Source organism: Cucumis melo, chromosome 4 (genome assembly GCF_025177605.1).
Source record: "Cucumis melo cultivar AY chromosome 4, USDA_Cmelo_AY_1.0, whole genome shotgun sequence".
NCBI lineage: Eukaryota > Viridiplantae > Streptophyta > Magnoliopsida > Cucurbitales > Cucurbitaceae > Cucumis > Cucumis melo.
Window position 1 is genome coordinate 34,789,136 of NC_066860.1, and position 19,476 is coordinate 34,808,611.

Genomic DNA, 19,476 nt, shown 5'->3' on the forward strand with positions numbered 1-19,476 from the left:
AAATTTGTTAATCACTACCATTTCTTCTTCTAAAGCCTCGACTGTGAGTGTGACTGCAACAGAAATCAAACACCCATCGTTCTCCAAATCTATCAAAATTAGACTAAGAACCCATTAACTTCGCCTTTATTTGGACCTAACCAAACCAATATCGTACACCTTCGTTTTATTGCTTCCTTTAGAGCAACAAGTGACGAATCTTGTTTATTTTGAGATATTACATTTTGAGGCAAATACAAAGTGACTCGCTTGCACATGAAAATGATGACTCATACAGACAAAAATGCAAAAACCAAACTATCAAAAAAGTATAGGCATCAGGATAAAGAAAATGGCGAAAAGGATTATATCACTGATGATAGGTTATATTCCCTTCACTAGTGTACGTCCTCAATCGCATGCCTACACCTCACATGAGAACTTAACCACTAAGAGATGAAAACTAAATCATCCAATCAACTAGAACGAATAAAGTGACTCAAATCTAAAGAATATTTGTTCTATTCTAATCCAAAGAACGGACGTTGTGTGTCAATTGTATCAAGAATTTTCCAGCATTATTTTAACGGGAAAAACTCCAACTGTTAACCAAAGGTGAGTTATATACATTTGGCAAGGAGAAAAGGCAGACTTAAATTCAATTATCTATTTACACTGAAATTAAATAACTAACCTATATTTTAGATGTTAGTACTTAATAATCACAAACAAGAGACGGATTCAACTTTCGGGATTGAACTTCAGCTTTGATCTTTTCCGCATATTTGTTCTCCCTCACTTTCCTGATCTTGAGCAGCAGAAGCAAAACACCCATCGTCATTTACAGCTCCTTCCATCTCATTTGTACCTTGCGCTGGCGCATGTGATGCTGAACTTACCTGTAGGTCTGGTAACAAACTTGTAAGACCATTCTGCTTCAAATATGTCTCCAGTGGTAGGCTTGCGATTTGAACTAGACTCATCATGCTCACTCGGTTCACCCCATCTACTTCATTTTCTTGGTCAGGTTGGCAATTTAAATCTAATTGGTCCTTACAAGTTTCAACCAAATTACTTTGGCTTCTAGGTTCATTTGTCATCAATTGGGCTTCATTTGCAGAAGGATCGAGGTTAAGAGATGCATGCCGAGAGGTGTCGTCCAACTCAGATTCCTCTCTAGAGCTCCACTTAAGCTGATTCTTCTGGGCGATTTCAGCTTCACGCTCAGATTGCCGTTTCTTCTTGCGCATCATTAGAGTTTTAAATCTACGTTTAACTGTCATACACACATTGCACATGCAAGTAGGTTTGTGCTTTCCCTTGCCACTGGGAGGTTGGATGCACACAATGCACGAGCAACCAGGACGATGCCTTGGGTGTTTTGTTGTAGTTGCAACTGATGCAGTACCTGGATCACTGGCATTATCTCCTAAAGTAGCAGCACTTGCCAGAGCATCCAGACCACAGGATTCATGATCCTGGATTGGTCCACTGAAAGCCAAAGTTCTCTGCCTCTTGAATTCTGGAATTTAGATATTCAATACCAAGTGTGAGGAAAAACATAAGGCACTGGGATAACGAAATGAACAATCTTTAGTAGGCACTAATATGAACACTTGCGTTGTACCTTGCTACCTAACAATAGACTACTTATTGACCATGCAAATAATCATTCCATCCCTCGCATTTCTAATATTCATGTAAATGACTGTAATGTTTGTCAACTCACAGTTACACAAAATTTAGCCTTGAGATCCCTCAAAGCCAATAAGAACAGACCTTGAGGTATGCAGAGCTGCATTCTCTCTGAGGTTTAAATTCACACCTAAACTCATGCAGTTAAAGTGACCATTATTAGCTCATAATCCCAGTGCTATAACTATAAGTTTTGATACACACACACACACACAGAGGTAAAACCACATGCAGTTCACAAATATAATGGTCAAAGACAGAGTGGAGGGAAAACTAACAGTGATAAGTATTGGGAAAATATAGTGGTCCACAACCATACCCTTATTCAATCTGAGAATATTTTCCATTTCCCTTGTTGTCAGTTCTTCAAGTGTAGAACATGAACTCCTGATAACAAGATTTCAGACGTGTAAAAAAAGCATAAGCTGTCTTCACCAAGAAAAATTCCTAGGGTAGACGAGCAGAAAAAGAAAAAGAAAATAAATATTTACCTGCTTTGATCCCAGATGTTTTCCAAGCATGTCCACTTGGAGGGCAGAAGTACATCAATGGGCAACCTTCGCCATTTAGAGCAATCGTCACACTGTGCCCATTGCTCTTGTCCCCTGGATGGACACATCAATTGAAAGGATTATATTTTGGGTACTAAAATAAGACGTTAATGAACAGGTGCAGTATGAAAATACAAACATTACTAAACAATAAGAAACAATTACCGAGTCGAATGGACCACAAAAATGCTCATCTTCCCAAAAACTGGAGGTTCCTGAATGAAAACACAGGGAATTTGTTTGTGCTGTCAGATCAATAACATGCAGCAATTACTTCAAGATGAGTATTTTTCCTACAACACATGGATTCGCTTCAAGTTTATTCCATGAGTTAATCATATGAAAATCACAAATTAAGAAAACCAGCATGCACTACCCCCCCCCCCCCCCCCCCCCCCAACTTTGGATTAGAAAAGATAGATAAATTATGAAAAAGTAGTATGAATCAAGACTTTACAATACAACGAGATTGTGTAAAAACTTTTGTCCATGTTGAACACCGAGAATAAATAATTCTCCGCTTAAGAGTCAAAACCGATATATTACATACTTCATACTCTTCAAATTCATGATCCTCAACCACGAACTTGCTTGGTTTGACAGTGGGTGGTGGACAAAGCAAATCCTGCACCTCTTCCCATGTAAGTCTCAGTTCCAGAGCATCCTGACAATCAATGTGCAGCCTTTTACTTTTAGACCCAATATTTCGAGTTCTTTTCCTCTCTGGTACCATCATTGAAGACAGGAGCAAGCACTCTCTTGATTGATCATCTTGCTTCTCAGCTTTTTGCCAGTTCATATCATTACCAGGTTGATTGAAGTACCCAGGCAATAAATTGAGCTGGGGATCCATGTTGCCCTTCAAGGACTGGAGAAGGCTGGAATGGCCACTCAAAATAGGAAGATTCTCAAAAACACTTGAAAAGAATTCACTCGAGTGACCGCTAGTAGAAAGAGCAGATGGATGAGAATCCTGTTCAATCAAATAATTCTATTTCAACTTAAAACTTTTTAGTGTACAACATTTAACCACTTGCGGCAGCCAGCTACCTGCATTATAGAAGAGCTTGATGCTTTGCGAAATCCCATAATAAGTTTGCCCTCAGGATCCATGCGGCTAAAAGTCACTGTGCCAAAAATGAAAAAGAAACCATCCTATATGTTAGGAAATTCCAAAATGGTACTTCCAGGAACAAAAAAAGTAACCTTGACAAGCAAAATCTGCAGAAGTTGACGTAGGGCAAAAACTGATTCATGAATCAGTGGGCACAAACCACATAATATTTCCTGGCTTTGTTAACAGAAGGGTAATCAATTCAAACAAAAAATCAATAACCATTGTTGATAATGTAAAGTTTTTTTTTCAAATGACCCAATCATCAAAAGATACCAGTATCTCATTTTGTTTCATGTTATTGGGTTGGGGGGGGGGGGGGGGGGGGGGGGGGGGGGGGGGGGGGGGGGATGTACCAGTGTCTCCAGCTTGCAACTGCATGGACTGAATGCAGGGAGTTACTCCTTCCAAAACATACATTCTACTATTATTATTAGGCCAAAACCTGAACTGAAACACCCACTCTTTTCCTTTGACGTCTTGGATTCTAATAGGAAGGCCCTCTGGCTGAGAGATTGGAGGGAAGTACGCCTGCAATATTGTCCAGAGATCACCTAACAGATTACAGTATTGCATAAACATAAACATAAAACATCAGCACAAAACTAGTTCAGACACGTTAAATCGTACTTCAGCACAGGCTTTCGGGACAACTAATCGACCTATCCGTCCGGCATCACTGGCACTGAGCATCTTCTCAAACAAGGGCACGACAGTGGAATTTGAACTTAAGATCATGCAGTTAAGAAATAAAATTTTACTTTTTGTAAGCCAGTAAAATGATAAAACAATCAAGACATGCAGCAAACATGCCGCCAGCAAGTAATAGACCAATTAAAATAAAAGGGAAGGATACGCTCCAGATATCTGCTGCAGTTCTTGGTCAGTAATCTTGGGCCAATATCGAGGAAGCAACTGATTTCGCCCCCTCCCTTCTGCAGGTGGCCTCGCAACGCGTACTTGTGAAACCATGCTAGCATTTGACTCCAAGCCTACATTAAATACTGAACGTGCAGGCTTTGGGATAAGATGACGCGACCTAGAGCCTAGAAGCAATGGAGAGGATGGCTTGCTCGCCTCTTTTTCATCAATAGAAACGCCAGGAAGGGGATTTGAGTTACCACAGCCCAAAGCAAGTGAATCATAAGTAAGCTTCGTTCCACTGTCTCCTTTGCAGATTTCTTGTTTGGCAAATTCATTCAAACCATTCATCACCTGTGTGGACTCCGAGGAACAGACATATCCAACATCTCTCACTGAAGGACAATTTTCTTCGTGTTTCATTTGAACCAAGGATACATTTTTGTTATTACTTGGAGATAGGTGTGATTGTCTAAGCTCATTTCCCTCTGTCTTGTTTCTCGATTGGATGAGTGTTATTCTATCATTGTTACCATCTTCCACTAAAAATGATTGTAAATCACCAGAAGTTTGAACTTGTGATGTGCCAAGCCCATTCAACTTTTCGCTGGTACTAGTCTGTAACAATATATATAATAAGCATAACTATACATCAGATAAGAAGGAATAGATGCATGCATTACATAATCCAACACTCATATAGTGGACATCGGTTCATTTAAATAAAACAAAAGGACTCCATTTCCTTTATAAATATCAATTGCTTAATCATGGAAAATGAAACAGAAAAAAAGGTATCACTGAACCATGTGGTAACACCATCAACTTCAATACATGAGATGCTTAAAAATAACATGCAAAATATTGCTCTAAGAGAAGGATCCTGGTTAGCAAGAAAGAAAGAATATAATTACAATCTATGTTTGAAAGAATATAATTACAATCTATGTTTGAAGTAAAAATAAAAAATAAAACATAAGAAATAAAAAACAAAAAACAGTTGGATTATTAAAATATTGTGCTATAGACAATTAGTAGCAAGCTGCAACGTTAATGAGTGAGTTATACTGGTGTATGTTCTTACAGTATGAAGTCCTAGATTTTTTGCGCAGCTTATGCAATTCACCCCCCCACTGTCATGGAGCTCCATCAGAAACTTGGAAGCAATGCATCCACAATGAAGATGCTGCAATCAAATTCATTTGATAAAAATCTAGCATGCAAAAAAGAGAAGGCATTGAAAAGGAAAGGGACTGATTATGCCAAATCAGATTACCTTGCCACATGAGGTGCACTCCCTCCAACCAGAGTCTTTTAAGTGGAATATATCGCAGAAAATTGACTGGTCGTAAGCAGACCTATACCAGTTCATGACATTTTTGGCATCTCAAGCTCAATTAGAAATAGTAATTTTTGTTTTGATGCATAAGATTATAGAACTTATTTAGTCAAATTTTCAATTTCAGGAGCACAAGGCAGTGCAAAAAGGAAATGCAGCTGATGCAGAAAAAAAATGGAAAAAAAATTATAGAGAAACTATCCCTCAATATACATAGTTATAATGTACCAACGATTAAAGTGCACAAGGCAGGCCGTAAAATCCAGTATCCCTATTTTGTGGTATGTGCTATAAAACAGTTAGTAAAAGTGGACAATAAATCTCAAGAATGGAACAAATATGGCAAAAGATCCTGACTACAACAACTAAGCTATAAACCTATTGGCCAGCCCACACGCCAAATAAACTTTGAAAAACTTGCATAAAGTGAGAAGGGGAGAGAGCAAATGTGTAGTCAAAATAAAGACCAAGAAAGGGCTTAAACCTCAAAAGAACATGCATTCTACAAAATTTAAATACATAATACATCAGAAAAGTTACCCGCACTTATCGCAAAGAGTAGCAAAATCTCCTGATCGTAGAGCCCAACCTTTCCTCCACTCGGTTGAAGAGGATGCTCTGCATGAGATATTCATGCAAGTCCTCAAAGCCATTCCTCAATCTCAATTCTGCAAATTCAATAGAACCAAAATCCAAGATGCACAAACAAAATACCTAATTATATTAAATAAACTCTGGCAACTTAGGAATTTCACAGTCAAAATTTGTCAAGCAAACAGGACATGATACATGAGCAAAAATGATAACCAGTTATCTTTCACGAATGACAACTAATATTTGCTAAAATCATCCACACGCCCTATCCTAAACTACACTAACTGTCGTATCAACAATAAAATCATAAGTAGTGAAGGAAACCAATGTAAACTTACAAAAACTAAAGCACTTTTTAAAACAAAGGTGGCTAGCAAAATTCACAAGAAGTTTATATACACTCCCAAAATATTATATTTTATACTCCAATGCTACCCCCAACTGTGTGTTGTCGCACACGAATCAGCCATCAATACAGAAATCCAAAATCATAATATGGCCAAAAAGTACGGATGGAAAAGCATATGTATCTCAGTTTACAAACCAATGTAAAACTCAAATTAATAAAATGTCAATGAAAATTTGTTAGCTACTCTAGTTACAAAGATGTGTCAACAAGTAAAACAAGCACAAAACAACCTACAATTTATGGAAATCGTGGAAGATACCAACTCAAGTAGGCTCGTTGAAAACTCATATGTAAACAACCAAGCATAGTAAATAAAGAACCATAATATCCAAATTCCATACAAAGGCAAACATTTTAATAGTTCGAAGAATTCAAACAAGTCAATATTTAAACAATACAACGAAACAACTCTCCACGAGTGAGAGACCACTTACAAAAGATTTAAAGCGCTCTTAGACGATTCGATAAACTCCTGAAACAACAAAAACAAGGTCTCGAGCTTAGAACTCGCTTTGAAATCCTTAATCGAAACCGAAAGGCAAGAGGGTTACCAACTATTCTTACCAGAAGTCGACCTTAAACCTTAATTCAATCAACCTGAAACTAATCTGAACCTAAACACAGAAGAAGTTCGAGGTTAGGAAATACTTTAAAACACTCTAATCTAATTCGAAAGAGTCTGAGTGAATAGTTTAGTTACTGCCAAAATCTCATTAAAAAGGACTTATGCCCTTGCTGGAATGTGATCGAAATAATTCGAACTCACAGATCTAAAGAGTACGGCCTAGGGGATCCAAATTAGTTCGGGCTGTGGGTAGTCGAGAAATGCGGCGGGCGTCGTTGCTCGCTGGAGCTACCTCAGATCTGAGGTCGTCGTGGTGTCGGTTCTCGTGACGCGGGAGGTCTGAGATTGAGTGGGCGGAGCTTGTGGATCACCAGTAGCGTCGGAGATATGGCTCGTTTGGCAGCCGGTGAGACTTCGTCGTGCAGGAGCGGCGTCTGAGGGGGTGGGTTGGGTGCAGTAGTTGGTGGTGGGAGGGTCTACAAAAGAAAAGAAAATAAAATAAAATAAAAGGCCTGATAGTTAAAATAATATAATTCCTTAGTGCTGCGCATGACATCAGAAGGAGAAGGAAAAGATGTACGGTGCAAGTTTGCTCACTTATATTTTTAAATAATGCTTATCAAAGGAACACTTTTTTTAATCAATACAAACGAACTCTTATTTGCAGTATAATATCGAATTTCACTACAATTTTTTACGATTTTTCAGGGGTTATCCACTTGTACTTTCTTATCTACAAAAGTAATAAACATGGATGCATAACTAAAAGCACGAGCTCCTCATAATTAATAAAGGAAAAAAATAAATGGTCACAAACATTATTAAACAATACTCGACTGTAATGCGACACGATTGTGAAATGGTGTTATGTATAAAAGTATGAACATTTGTGTAATAAATACATTTAGTTGTGTTTATACTTAATTATAACAAATGCAAATGACTACTTCTTGACAACGCTTGAACACATCATCAATCAACCAATCTCATCTTCTTCTCTGCATGGGTTCTTATCAATCTACCTCAGCAGCCATAAACTAATATCACGGAATTTGGAGCTCTTCAAAATCCCACTTTCTCAACACTTTCTTCCCAAACCTGGTCTAATGTTGGATGTGTTTCGAAGCTGGAGGAAAATTTTGCTTCAGCTCCGACCAACTGAAAGCTTACCTATCGGAGAATGAAATTCGCTGGAGAATTATCCTGTTTCAGTTCAGAAAGAAGTGGAATTCATTGGCGTAACTGGTAATTGTAGGTCTTCTGACTCTAAGAAGGAGAACCAATTAAGAAATCGTGAAACTTGTGATGGGGTACCTGACAACAAGAAGTGCCGGGACCAGAAGAAGTTGGTTGCTTGTGTCCAAAGTAATCTGATTGGTAAACACCAAGTTTCTTTTGATTTTTACCATCCTTTTCCGTTTTCTTCCGACGTGGATTTTGGTTCCAGTTTCTGCTACTGGATTTAATATTCCTTGAATCCCCCCAACTCCAGATTATTATTGAAAGTTATACTGGGAACGAGGCAGTTATTTGATAGCAAAGGTCCATCCTCTATATTTTGGAATTGAGTTGACATATAATATCCGATGTGAAGCTTCAAATAGTTAACATGTGCTAGGAGCATGCCAGTAATGATTTTTCCTTTCTTAATTCAATAACATCACATCATAATCTTAACGATTTTTAAGTTTTGGTCTACAGAATCATTTGATCGAATTTCACTATACACAAAGGTTTATTATACGGTATCTGGTAGCTTAATTATTTGTTTTCCTGAGTAAATTTCCAACGAGTATTTAAACATAGGAAAGGTCTTAGATCTCACTTTTCCTTGCCATGACAAGGGAGCAAGTTTTTGTTAGTTTACCATTGAGGAAGTAAGAAAAGGCAGGAAAAAATGAGTACAGATTCTTCTCTTAAAAGTGCTTTCTCAATAAAAAGTTGTTTTGTCTCCTTCCTTTTGTGCTAATTTCTTCAACAGAGGATGTGGGAGACACAAATAATGTAAACCCTAGAATCCAAGAATCCCGAAGTCATCTGAGAAACTCAAGAGGAGTTTAGGGATTGATGTTAGTTGGAGAAAAATGGATTAAGATTGATGCTTTAAGAAAGATCGGAAAAGAATTTTATTAAGATTTGATGGTTAAGATCAAGTGTTATGGAAGATGTGTCATAGTTTTTAAGAAAAGTGTCATTCAAGCTAAGGAATGTTTGGAAATTGGCTAGGGGCTGTTTGCCCCTAGGATTAGAGAGCAGTGGCTCCATGTTTGGCCCTAGTATTGTCAGATCCTAGTATTATGATAATACTTGTTCTCACTTCCCTTCCTCCTCTTCCTCACACTCCCTCTCTCACTAAGCTCAAAATACCTACCAAGTAAAAGTATAAGGCCAAGCCAAAGTGGAAATCCCAATAGCAGCCACTACAAAAAGAAGCAATGCCGACAAAAGAGGAGATAATAATCTACACCCTAAACTATAATCCTTAAACTATTATAATCTTCGGACTATTATAAGTCATTCTTCACCTCAAATGCCCCCTAAGTGTTTAACATACTCATAGGCTACCAAGAAAGTCATAAGAACCTCCAAAGACATAAGTTGAGCGGCCAAGAAAGATTATTTTGGTATGGTCGAGAGGTGTCAAGATAACCTCTATAGGACAAGACTAGGCGGCCAAGGGCATGCTAGGTGAGCAAGACATTTTGGCTAAAAGATTAGCTAGGCGAGGAAGAAGTGCTAACTAGGCGTTTCGGAAGTGTAAAAAAACCTCTAAAGGGGTTAGCATGTGGTCCTAGCTATGCGGCCAAAAGGTTATGCAGCCAAAAGGGCCATGCGGCCAAAGGGGTGTCATGCAGCCAAGGACATGTCACCAAATGCTAATCTTGGAACAGCATGTTTTGTTAAAGGTATCATGCTATGATGGAGAGGTTAGGGGAGCAAGAGGAAGTCCTAGGTGCTCTAGGCAGCAAGAATTTACTAAAGAACCCTTATGAAAAAAGGGGTAGGCGGCCAAAGGATGGCCTAAGCAATATGAGCTAAGAGATGAGATGGAAAACAAGTGGACAACATGCAAGATACCTAAGTTTTTCCAAGTAGGAGGTGTAAGGTAAGCAGCATGAGGTGGGAAGTGCGGTATGGGGGATAAGAGGTGTCAATCAAGGAGAATGCAAGGATCACTATATAAAGAAAATTTTGGATGAATGGTATTCACAAACCACTCGTGCCAATTGGGTAATTCCACTTAGAAAATCTCCTAATTAAGTCTAGTATTAAGGGAAGGGCTTCCAAGAAGAAAAGACACCGAGAAGGAAGGCATTGAAGTGAAGGAAGACTCAAAGGTCATTTTTTAAGGAAAATTGGGAAGTGCTGAGTATTTTGGAGCTACATAACTCAATACTTGGAATTTTTTGCTGAAATCTTGATTTGAGTTATAGATTTTAAGTTATTAAGCTCCAAAGTCAAGTTAAGTTTGTGGTCGAAAATCAAATTTCTGGGCAAGGCTAAGGGTGGGCCGAGTGCCAAGATGACAGGGAAAGATGGTCATGCAAATTAGGCATTAGAAGTTATTTAGGCCTTAGCTCATGCAAGGAGCATGTCCACCGCATGGCCAGGCGGCATGAGGCGCGTGCCTAGGCCATTCAAGGTGTCATGCGCACATAGACAAGGAAGTCAAGCGCAACTGAGGACACAGAAAGCACACGGCATGCATGAGGCACGCATCGCATGCGCGAAGCATGCATCATGCCATGGTTGCGAGGTTGGCATGAGGGCAAGCCTCTAGGCCTTCGCACGTGCGTTCAACTTGCCACCCATGCCCTGTACACCAGCCAATCCACATGACAGTTTTGGACATGTTTTGATGTTTTGGCAATTTTTGCTTGGAGTTTTGGTATCTTTTGATTATTAGGGATGAAATGGAGTATAAATAGCCTATTTTGAAGAAAAGTGAAGTTTGGTGAATTTTTCCAAGATAAGGAGAAAAGCTTCAAGTTTGTGAGTGAAACTTGTTTTAAAAGATGTTCATCAAATATGATTTCAAGTTCCACAGGCAATAGCTTGTGAATCACTTGCATTAAATGATTTCTGAGGATATTTCTAAGCTTGATTTATTATGTATAATTTCAAGAGCCCAATGCAGAAAAATGCATGTTGGGCCTTTGAAACAGTTCTAATCCTTTTGATAATAAGCTTGATTTACCAAGTTTTTTTCTCTCCTCGCTCACCTCTCTCTCTATATGTGTATGTGTATGTATGTGTATATATTAGGCACTGTGAAGGATGAAAAGTATAATTAAAATGACTGCAGTGATACTGTTAAAAGTGTGTGATGTCAGATGTGATGCTTAACATGAAAAAAGAGTATTGTTGGTTGATAACTAGTCATGCACCTTTACGTTGGTAATTAGAGCAAGTTCTAATTTCTGATGAAAATGGTATTGTGTAATTCAAATCCTGTGGGTCGGCACTAGCCTTCTCTAAGTAGAGGAACATGGTAGTTTAATGAAAGAAATTAGTAGTTATTGAGAGCAATCATTAATATTTTTTAATAGCTCTTTTGTCAAGAAAAAGAAAGGCACCAAGCATTCACCCCTCTGGATTTTCTCCCTTCATTCCCACTGATCTAGGTAATTATGTTTTGAAATATCTATCACCAGAATAAAACTCTTGAAACCTTCTTGTTTTATCTAAATATTGTATCATCCCAATATTATGAGATGCCTTGTGCATAGTAAGATATTTACTTCCTATCTCTGGCCCAAATTCAATATTTGACTTGAATTTTATGTGGAACAACGAGAAAAGGGAAGTAAATTCCTGCAACTGTGTAGAATTTGATAAAAAAAGAGCACGTTTTCTCATAGTCAACCATGAAGTGGTAGCATAATAAAGTTTTATGCAGAATTTTATAGAAAGGAGCATGTTTGAGATAGAACGGAAATATCACATCCCCAATAGTCCGATTTTGAAAATCTAAAACCCTAATTATGGATTTTTCAACCAGGAAAAAGATGTAAATATAAGGTAATTATGAGTTTCTTAAACTGATAGGGTTGCTTAATTTCTGATATATCATATTGTCTAATATTAATAGTTAATGAGAATACCCTTAGCCCTTATGCTTGCATTTTTTTTCCTTGCTGAAAAGTCCAGAAATTGGGCTGTTCTAGTCCTGAACGAAGGAGAAGATACGTTAGAAGTGAATGCCACCAGAGGAAACTTTTGAGAGGGGCTTAAGATTTTAAAACTTCAACGAAAAGGGTAGGGGCTTGTCATTTCAACCTACTAATCTTTCCCACATGGCACTTGGAAGCCATGTGTGTCTTTGATTCACCTGTTTCTCTATTCTAACTATATTCTTTTTTTTAGATAAGAAACAATTTCATGATTGAATGAAATATCCAGAAAGTATTTTCTTTACCACAGATAATGTATTCAATTAGACTTCATGCATCAAATGCAGGCAGCTTCTAGAATTTTTGTTTTTCCACTTCTCAAACGAATGTTTGCACGTCTTACAGTTCAAAACAGATTCCTTACTTCTAAGATAGTTTAGTTATGTATCAAATTTTTGTCATGATAATTTTTTGTGGTCGAGTGGTTGAATTCGTTAATTTTATTGTGCACGTGTCCTGTGAAAATATTAAAACAAGTTCCAACTATTTTCAATTTATTACAGTTCTTTGAAGATCTTACTCTTTGTTTGTTTGACGAGCTTGACTCTGCCAGGATCTTTGAAGTCCTTATTCTAGTTCGTCTGTTACAAACTTATAAGTAACTCACCGTTGCATCCTACCATTTGAGTATCTGGAATGTTTTGGAGTCATTAGTAATCCGCTGTGCCTGAACACTAAGAAATAGAAATTAGAGTTTTCTACTCTCTTATTTTTCACTTTTCAGATCACCATTCCTCAGACGACTGATAATAAGCAGGAAGCTGATATTAGATGATGGAAATGGAGAGTGCGTGCTTTACACAAGACCTCTTGTATCTGGAGAAAACTTTTTCTGCGTCTACCCTCATTAGACCAGCTAGCAACACCAGTAACCGGTGCGTATTTCCTAATTATTACAGTCCTAATCTTTGAGGTTCTTGGGCTTGCTGCAAGTTTAGTAGGATGCAAGCAGGTGGTATCCCATATCAAGAGCTTGAAATGGCAGTGCCAGAATCTTCCTCGGCTTGAAACGGCTGAAGGTTGGGATGATGATTGGGATGAATAAAAATTCTGTGAAATCACCAGGGAGGCCTCATATTGGGAACATTTCAGCTAATGGCCTTACTGCTAGGTCCAACAAAGATGGGCGAGAGAATGATTGGGATGTTTAGTTAATGAAACAGGGTGATAAGAAAACAAACTTCTGGTCTATCGACAAACTGGAAGGCAGGAAGAACAACAACGCGAATCATATAAAGTTGCCCTGAAGTTTCCCTAGTTGAGTGTAACTGTAAACCTTCTTCCTACATCTGATTAGGTTATAGAGTTTGTACTTGTAGCCGTCGCATATTGGGTCAGAAGCCATAAAGCTGTTTCATACCAAATTTTGGGTTTGTTTTGGTGCGATGTAGCATGCATCATAGCTTTTTGTGTCTTTTTTGAATTTTTACTTCTTTAGATAGCAGTTCCAATTTTTTCTTTATGATAGCTTTACATCAAATAAATGTTCATGCGAGCTTTCAAATTATGATTGGGTTTGCCATTGCAAAACTTTGGTAAGAGAACCATAAATGATACAGTACACATGCTCATGTGCGTGCGTCCGTATCTTTTTGGGAATGGGGAACAGTTTCTCTCTCTATGGTTACTGTGTAATAATTTTGAATACACTTCTGAATTATATTTTTTCTATTGATTACTGGTAAGCATTACCTCTAATGTATTGTCACGCCTGAATTTTATTTTTACCTCCGCGTGCTTCTTTTTCTTTTTATGCATGTCGGGAGTAATTGTGAAACTGCTTTGTTGTCTCTTACTGAAGCAAAAGGGCAGAGAAGGCCGATTTAATAATTCTGTTTCCTACGTTATTCTGTCTTTTAAAGTTTTGATTTTTTTTTTTTTTTTGTTTCTTAATTTTTGTTTCCAAATAAACAATGGGTTTTACTTGAACTGCTTACAGGATTCTTTCCTATATATACACTTTTTATTATTATGGATATGTTATGTATTGCTACCGCTTCTTCTCCATTCGTTCACTTATGGATGATTCCTTTTATGTTACTGCTTCTGCTCTTGGCAATTACGCATTTGGATTGATTATTACGATACATAATAACTTCTAACATGATTTTGAACAGTTAGTTTCTTTAACTTAAATCTTTGATTGCCCCTGCATTAAGGAATCAAGATAAAGATAAAGGAAGAGGAATAACGATGGGTCCCCACATGAAATGACATCATATGGAGAAGAAAAAAGGTGTTGCTATTTTAAAGGGTTGAAAGTGCCAAGGAGGACCCGCATGTGAATGGGGGTATTGATTATATTGAAGGCATTTTGAATTGGGTTCACTGTTCACTAGGTATGTCAGGTCTGCTATCATGTAATTATCTAAAACTTGACGTCTAAGTCTTAATTATGAAACATGGCTCCCAGGGCGGGGGGCTTACATTCATTGTGAGATGTGGGAAGCTGCAATGGGAAGCTTTCCCATGAAATAGTGAGAATGAGTTGGGCATATCATTACCATCGCAATAATAGGAGTGCTAAAGATAGCAACCCATGCCCATCTCAATCAAGTGTAAATAAATAAAGCAGAAGTATAGTTTTGTTTGTTTTTACTGTAGAATCATTTATGTTAAAAGCAAAGGTATCAATCCTTTTTAACACATTTCTCATGTTTTGGCAGATTTGGAAATGGTGCAAACTGCTGAGTACTAGACAGATTTTCCATTGGGCACCTATCTGCATGCTGCATCATTGACGTACATTCTAAATTCTATGGACAAAGAATATGGCATAGGAAACAAAAACATAACCAAGCAAAAGATAGTTTCACGCCATGTTTGAAGGGATATACTATATGGAATACTATGTAACTCTTCATGGTGAAATGAATATGGTGTGGTGGAACTTTAAGGAAATGAATAAAACTACAAGAAAAATTACAGTAAAATGTTGTAAATCAACTCGATTGAAGTTGAAAAAGCATTTGATTCTCCATGTAGTTCATCTTCTTTCTCTTTTTGTGAAAACAAATCGAGCAGATTAGCTTCACCCAAGGAATCGCAAGTATCCATTTTGCTCGTTAGTTTCATTCCAACTCCTCATCAACTTCAGAGGGAGATTGGATCAACTCTAATATATTGACAACCTCATTCATGTCTGGTCTGTTAGATGGTACTTGAGATGCGCATATTAAACCCAGTTTCATTACAGGAATCGCTTCTTCAACACGGAAGTTCAGTTGGAGCCTCTCATCAACACATCGTTCCACTGTCCCTTCATCCAGAGCTACCCTCACCATATCACAGAGAACTATAACATCATCTTCCATGTACTCAACGGGTCTTTTTCCTGTCACCACTTCCAGAACCAAGATGCCAAAACCATACACATCACACTTTTCGGTTATAGTCACTGTCTTGCAGGCAAACTCCGGAGCCATGTATCCTAAAGCGCTTTGGATTTTACTGCTTAAGATGCAACGGTCCAACATTGGCAATAACATTGCCAACCCATAGTCCCCTACTTTTGGTTTCCCGGAACTGTCTATCAAAACATTGGTTGACTTCAAGTTGTAATGAATGATATTATTGTGGTGCAAATAAGCCAATCCTTTGGCCATCCCAAGAACAATCTTGAACCTCTGCCGCCAAGACAAACAGTCGTCGCCAGTTCTATCGTGTAGATGCTTATACAAACTTCCATTGGGGACATATTCATAAATCAGGAGCTGCAAGGAGGTTGTCCAGTAATACCCTTCAAGTGCCACAAGATTGTGATGTCTGATCTGCCCCAGCTTCTTCACTTCACTCTCAAAATCTTCTCGTGACTTGATCAAGCTTGTGACAGTCAACTTCTTGATTGCAACTAAACACCCATCTCGAAGCACTGTTTTGTAAACTACCCCAAATCCACCTCGACCAAGTTCGCAGTCCTTATTCAGCAATGCTTGGGCGCCAACTACAAACTCTGCATCTCCAGAAAACATGACGAGCTTTCCATAGTCCGGATTAGTTTTTGGGGAGCAGCTAAAGTCCTCCCGGACAGATAATACAAGAGCAGCAGACCGTGACTGTGAGGACCTTGCTCGGATATTGAGGATAGTGACAGCTACTACACCAAGTAGGATAAAAGAAGCTGCACCAATGGCAATAATGGAAGATATGCTTAGTATGATTTCATGATGATGGTTGTGGGATGGGGAATTTCCGTTGGCATCAGAAGAATTTGGGTTTAGGACGATCGGTTTTGGATGGACGGAAGGGCATGACCTATTGACAACAGCCCCACAAAGAGATGGGTTATGTGATATGGACAAGGGAGATATGGCGTTGAAGAAGCCACCAACTGGCAGTTCTCCCTCAAGGTGATTGTGGGAGATATTAAAGGAGAGGAGGTGGGAAAGATTAGTCAGCTCCTTGGGAAGGCTTCCGGATAGTTTGTTGAAAGACAAGTCTACATCTACGAGATTGGAAAGATTTGCAATGGCAGCAGGAATTGAGCCTGTGAGGTTGTTGTGAGAAAGAATCCTGCAGTAATCACAAAACGCAAGTAAATGTCTTTAAGGTGAACACACTTGCACATGTTGGTCCTAATTTAAAACTCGACTAGTAAATTATGAAGAGAAGTCCACTATCTATAGATAAGAAAGAAAGTCAACTTGCAAAGAAGTTGCAATTTGCAAATGAGAGAAAGACTGCTTACAATGATGTCAAAAACGAGCATTTGCCAATCTTGACTGGGATTTCTCCAGTGAGGAAGTTCTTCTCCAGCCTTAACTCCTTGAGTGAGATCGCTCCCCCAATTTCAGCAGGAATGCTTCCGTTTAATTGATTGTCACTGAAGTCAATTGCATATGCTGATTTTAGTTCACCAATGCTCCTTGGAATAGAACCCACGAGATGGTTTCTAGATATGTTAAGCAACTGCAAGTTACCAAGTTCTCCAACATTAGATGGAATGTGACCAGATAAAATATTTGAAGATAAATCCAAAACTTGAAGACCCTTGAAAGAGGCTGGAGATGAAAGGTTTTCTCCCAGTCTGTACGAAGAAAATGGAACACTTGGAATAGCTGCCTTAAAGAGCCATATAGGGAGATTGCCAGTCAAATGATTATGGCTAGCATCAAAACTCAAGAGGTTATTACAATTTGCCATGGATTCTGGCAAGTTTCTAGTTAAATAGTTTGTGGACACATTAAACTTCTTCAAGAATTGGAGGTTGCCAATTGAACTTGGCAGCTGACCAGAAAAGTTATTAGCAGAAAGATCTAAAGTGTCGAGATTTTTAAGTTCCCCAATCCAATGAGGGACCTCACCCGTGAGAGAATTTCCACGTAAATTCAGGTAAGTGCAAGAACTGAGCATCTGCATCGACTCTGGAAGACCCCCAGAAAGGATATTCTCACTAAAATCGAGTGATTTCAGAAGCAAGCAGCCACCAATATCCTCAGGAAGCTTTCCAGATAATCGATTCTTGTGTAAGCTAACAAATCTCAAATCGTACAAATTTTGAATTCCATTAGGAATTTGCCCCTCAAGCAGGTTATCAGAGAAATCCAGAGACTGGAGTTCTCTCAAATACCATAACCCAGAAGGCAATGTTCCAGAGAGATGGTTGGAGGAGAAGTTGAGAACCTCCAGAGAGAAGCAAGAGGTTAATGATTGAGGGATATTTCCTATGAGGCTGTTTCTGGCAAATGAAAGAACTCTTATAGACCCACATTGCTGGAAAAGTTGTTCGGGAATGGGTCCAGATAAATTGTTGTCACTCAAGTCAATAACTTGCAAATTTCCAAGGTGAGAAAGAGCAGAGTTGATTGTGCCAGTGAAGTTGTTGTTGGCAAGTGAAAGTATTTGAAGGAATTGCAATCTCAAGAGTCCACGACCGATGTGACCAGACAAAGAGAATCCATCAAGGACAAGTTCAGAGACCCTATTGGTTTTAGGATTGCATTTGACACCAAACCAGTTACAGGGAGTTTCATCGTCTTCGTTCCATGTAACCAGTTTACCCATGGGATCTTGAAGGCCAGCTTTGAACACTATCAATCCTAGAACGTCATCACTGAAAACAGTGTCTACAGCAGAAACGCAGGCAGCAGCTAAGACAAGAATGAGGAATAGTTTGAAAAGCATGCTTCTTCAATCAAACTTATTCCCAGAGGAGCCAAATGCTAGTTCTCCATCGACGACAATTTAAAAATAGACTGAAGGAGTGTGAAAAACCAGAGAGAGGGAGAAGAAATGAAATACAAAAACTGGGACAAAGAGAACAAAGTTTAATCCCACTTTTTCTCTTTTAGCTGTTGATAAGAGAATTGTAGGAGAAGAAAAAGGTACTCACAGAAACAAAACACACCCAATGCCAAGCCAACTGCAAGTATTTGTGGAACTGAAGAAAGAGGAAAAGAGGTGAATTGTGAAAAAAAAAAAAGGAACATTAAATAAGAGAGAGAGTGAGTTTGGTATTAATTAAGAACAAAGAGTGAGGAGGGGTGTAGGTTGGTCGGAGAAAATACTAATAATTATAGTACTAATAATTATAGTAATAATGATAGTGTCTGGGTTCCCTTTTTAGATTGTGTCTGCCAAAGAGAGAAGCAACAGCGAAAGTGAAACAGCGATAGTGTCACACTTGTCAGGCATTGCTTCTAGTTTTTGTTTATATGGAAATGGCTCAGGTTCACCACCACCTTTTTTCTTTCATATTCATGAGCAGCCACGGCCAGTGGAGTATCGGAGAAGCTGAAGGGAGAATCCTTTGTCTCACTTTCAATATAGAATTTCTAGTTTCAGTCACAAGAAAACTACACTACACAGTCCACACTACACGTCATTCAATTTTGACATTTTCTTGCAGACTCACGTTGCCATCCGGTAGTTTCTTTGACCTAATTGAAACCTTCTTTTCTTTGGATTTAGTTTCGAAGTTTCCACACTGAAGATCTCTCCTTCCGATGTTATTTAAAATTCCAAGTTTTAATCAGTCTTCTTATCTCGGGCTACGCAAGGATGCTCACATGAGTGGCGTAAATGTCGCCTCTTTGACAACGTTGGACTTTGTAAATTTTTCTAGTTATTATTGTCAGATAATCAAAAAAGCCTTCCTATTTCACAATTAATTTGTTAAATGAGTATTTTCACGGGCGTTCAATTTTAACCAGCATTGTTTTTTAAATTAAAAAAAAAAAAAAAAAAAAAAAAAAAA

At 38.4% G+C, this 19,476-nt stretch overlaps 2 protein-coding genes and 1 long non-coding RNA gene across 8 annotated transcripts; 1 reads left to right on the plus strand and 2 right to left on the minus strand.

The window, feature by feature from the left end:
• Positions 1–471: 471 nt before the first annotated feature.
• LOC103486225 (B3 domain-containing transcription repressor VAL2) lies at positions 472–12,949 on the minus strand. Of its 6 annotated transcripts, XM_051084294.1 has the most exons (17): positions 12,802–12,949; positions 7,309–7,583; positions 7,107–7,156; positions 6,977–7,014; positions 6,080–6,207; positions 5,477–5,558; positions 5,285–5,386; positions 4,196–4,818; positions 3,970–4,066; positions 3,696–3,870; positions 3,276–3,352; positions 2,776–3,198; positions 2,391–2,440; positions 2,166–2,279; positions 1,994–2,061; positions 1,709–1,804; positions 1,358–1,501 (listed from the first exon to the last, which is right to left on the minus strand). In XM_051084294.1, exons 5-16 carry the CDS (start codon positions 6,190–6,192, stop codon positions 1,722–1,724), a joined length of 2,007 nt encoding a protein of 668 aa, XP_050940251.1. In that variant the 5' UTR covers positions 6,193–6,207; positions 6,977–7,014; positions 7,107–7,156; positions 7,309–7,583; positions 12,802–12,949; the 3' UTR covers positions 1,358–1,501; positions 1,709–1,721. The 6 variants fall into 6 exon arrangements, with proteins under 6 accessions (XP_050940250.1, XP_050940249.1, XP_050940247.1 ...); XM_051084293.1 differs by lacking the exon at positions 12,802–12,949 and having other exon boundaries at positions 472–1,501; positions 1,759–1,804; XM_051084292.1 differs by lacking the exons at positions 1,709–1,804; positions 12,802–12,949 and having other exon boundaries at positions 472–1,501; positions 6,080–6,157.
• LOC107990609 (uncharacterized) lies at positions 8,006–15,261 on the plus strand. Its single transcript, XR_007820483.1, has 3 exons — positions 8,006–12,366; positions 13,006–14,620; positions 14,948–15,261. It is a non-coding gene; the product is annotated as an uncharacterized LOC107990609 (long non-coding RNA).
• LOC103486226 (probable LRR receptor-like serine/threonine-protein kinase IRK) lies at positions 15,217–19,456 on the minus strand. Its single transcript, XM_008444097.3, has 2 exons — positions 16,969–19,456; positions 15,217–16,793 (listed from the first exon to the last, which is right to left on the minus strand). Exons 1-2 carry the CDS (start codon positions 18,402–18,404, stop codon positions 15,353–15,355), a joined length of 2,877 nt encoding a protein of 958 aa, XP_008442319.1. The 5' UTR covers positions 18,405–19,456; the 3' UTR covers positions 15,217–15,352.
• Between the last annotated feature and the right edge of the window lie 20 nt (positions 19,457–19,476).

Coding starts and splice junctions, on each gene's coding strand:
- LOC103486225 (XM_051084290.1), bottom strand. CDS start 6,192: ATGGCTTTGAGGACTTGCATGAATATCTCATGCAGAGCATCCTCTTCA. Junction 5,387..5,476: donor AGTGCACCTCATGTGGCAAG/GTAATCTGATTT, acceptor ATTTGATTGCAG/CATCTTCATTGTGGATGCAT. Junction 2,441..2,775: donor ATGAATTTGAAGAGTATGAA/GTATGTAATATA, acceptor GTTTTCATTCAG/GAACCTCCAGTTTTTGGGAA.
- LOC103486226 (XM_008444097.3), bottom strand. CDS start 18,404: ATGCTTTTCAAACTATTCCTCATTCTTGTCTTAGCTGCTGCCTGCGTT. Junction 16,794..16,968: donor TGCTCGTTTTTGACATCATT/GTAAGCAGTCTT, acceptor TGATTACTGCAG/GATTCTTTCTCACAACAACC.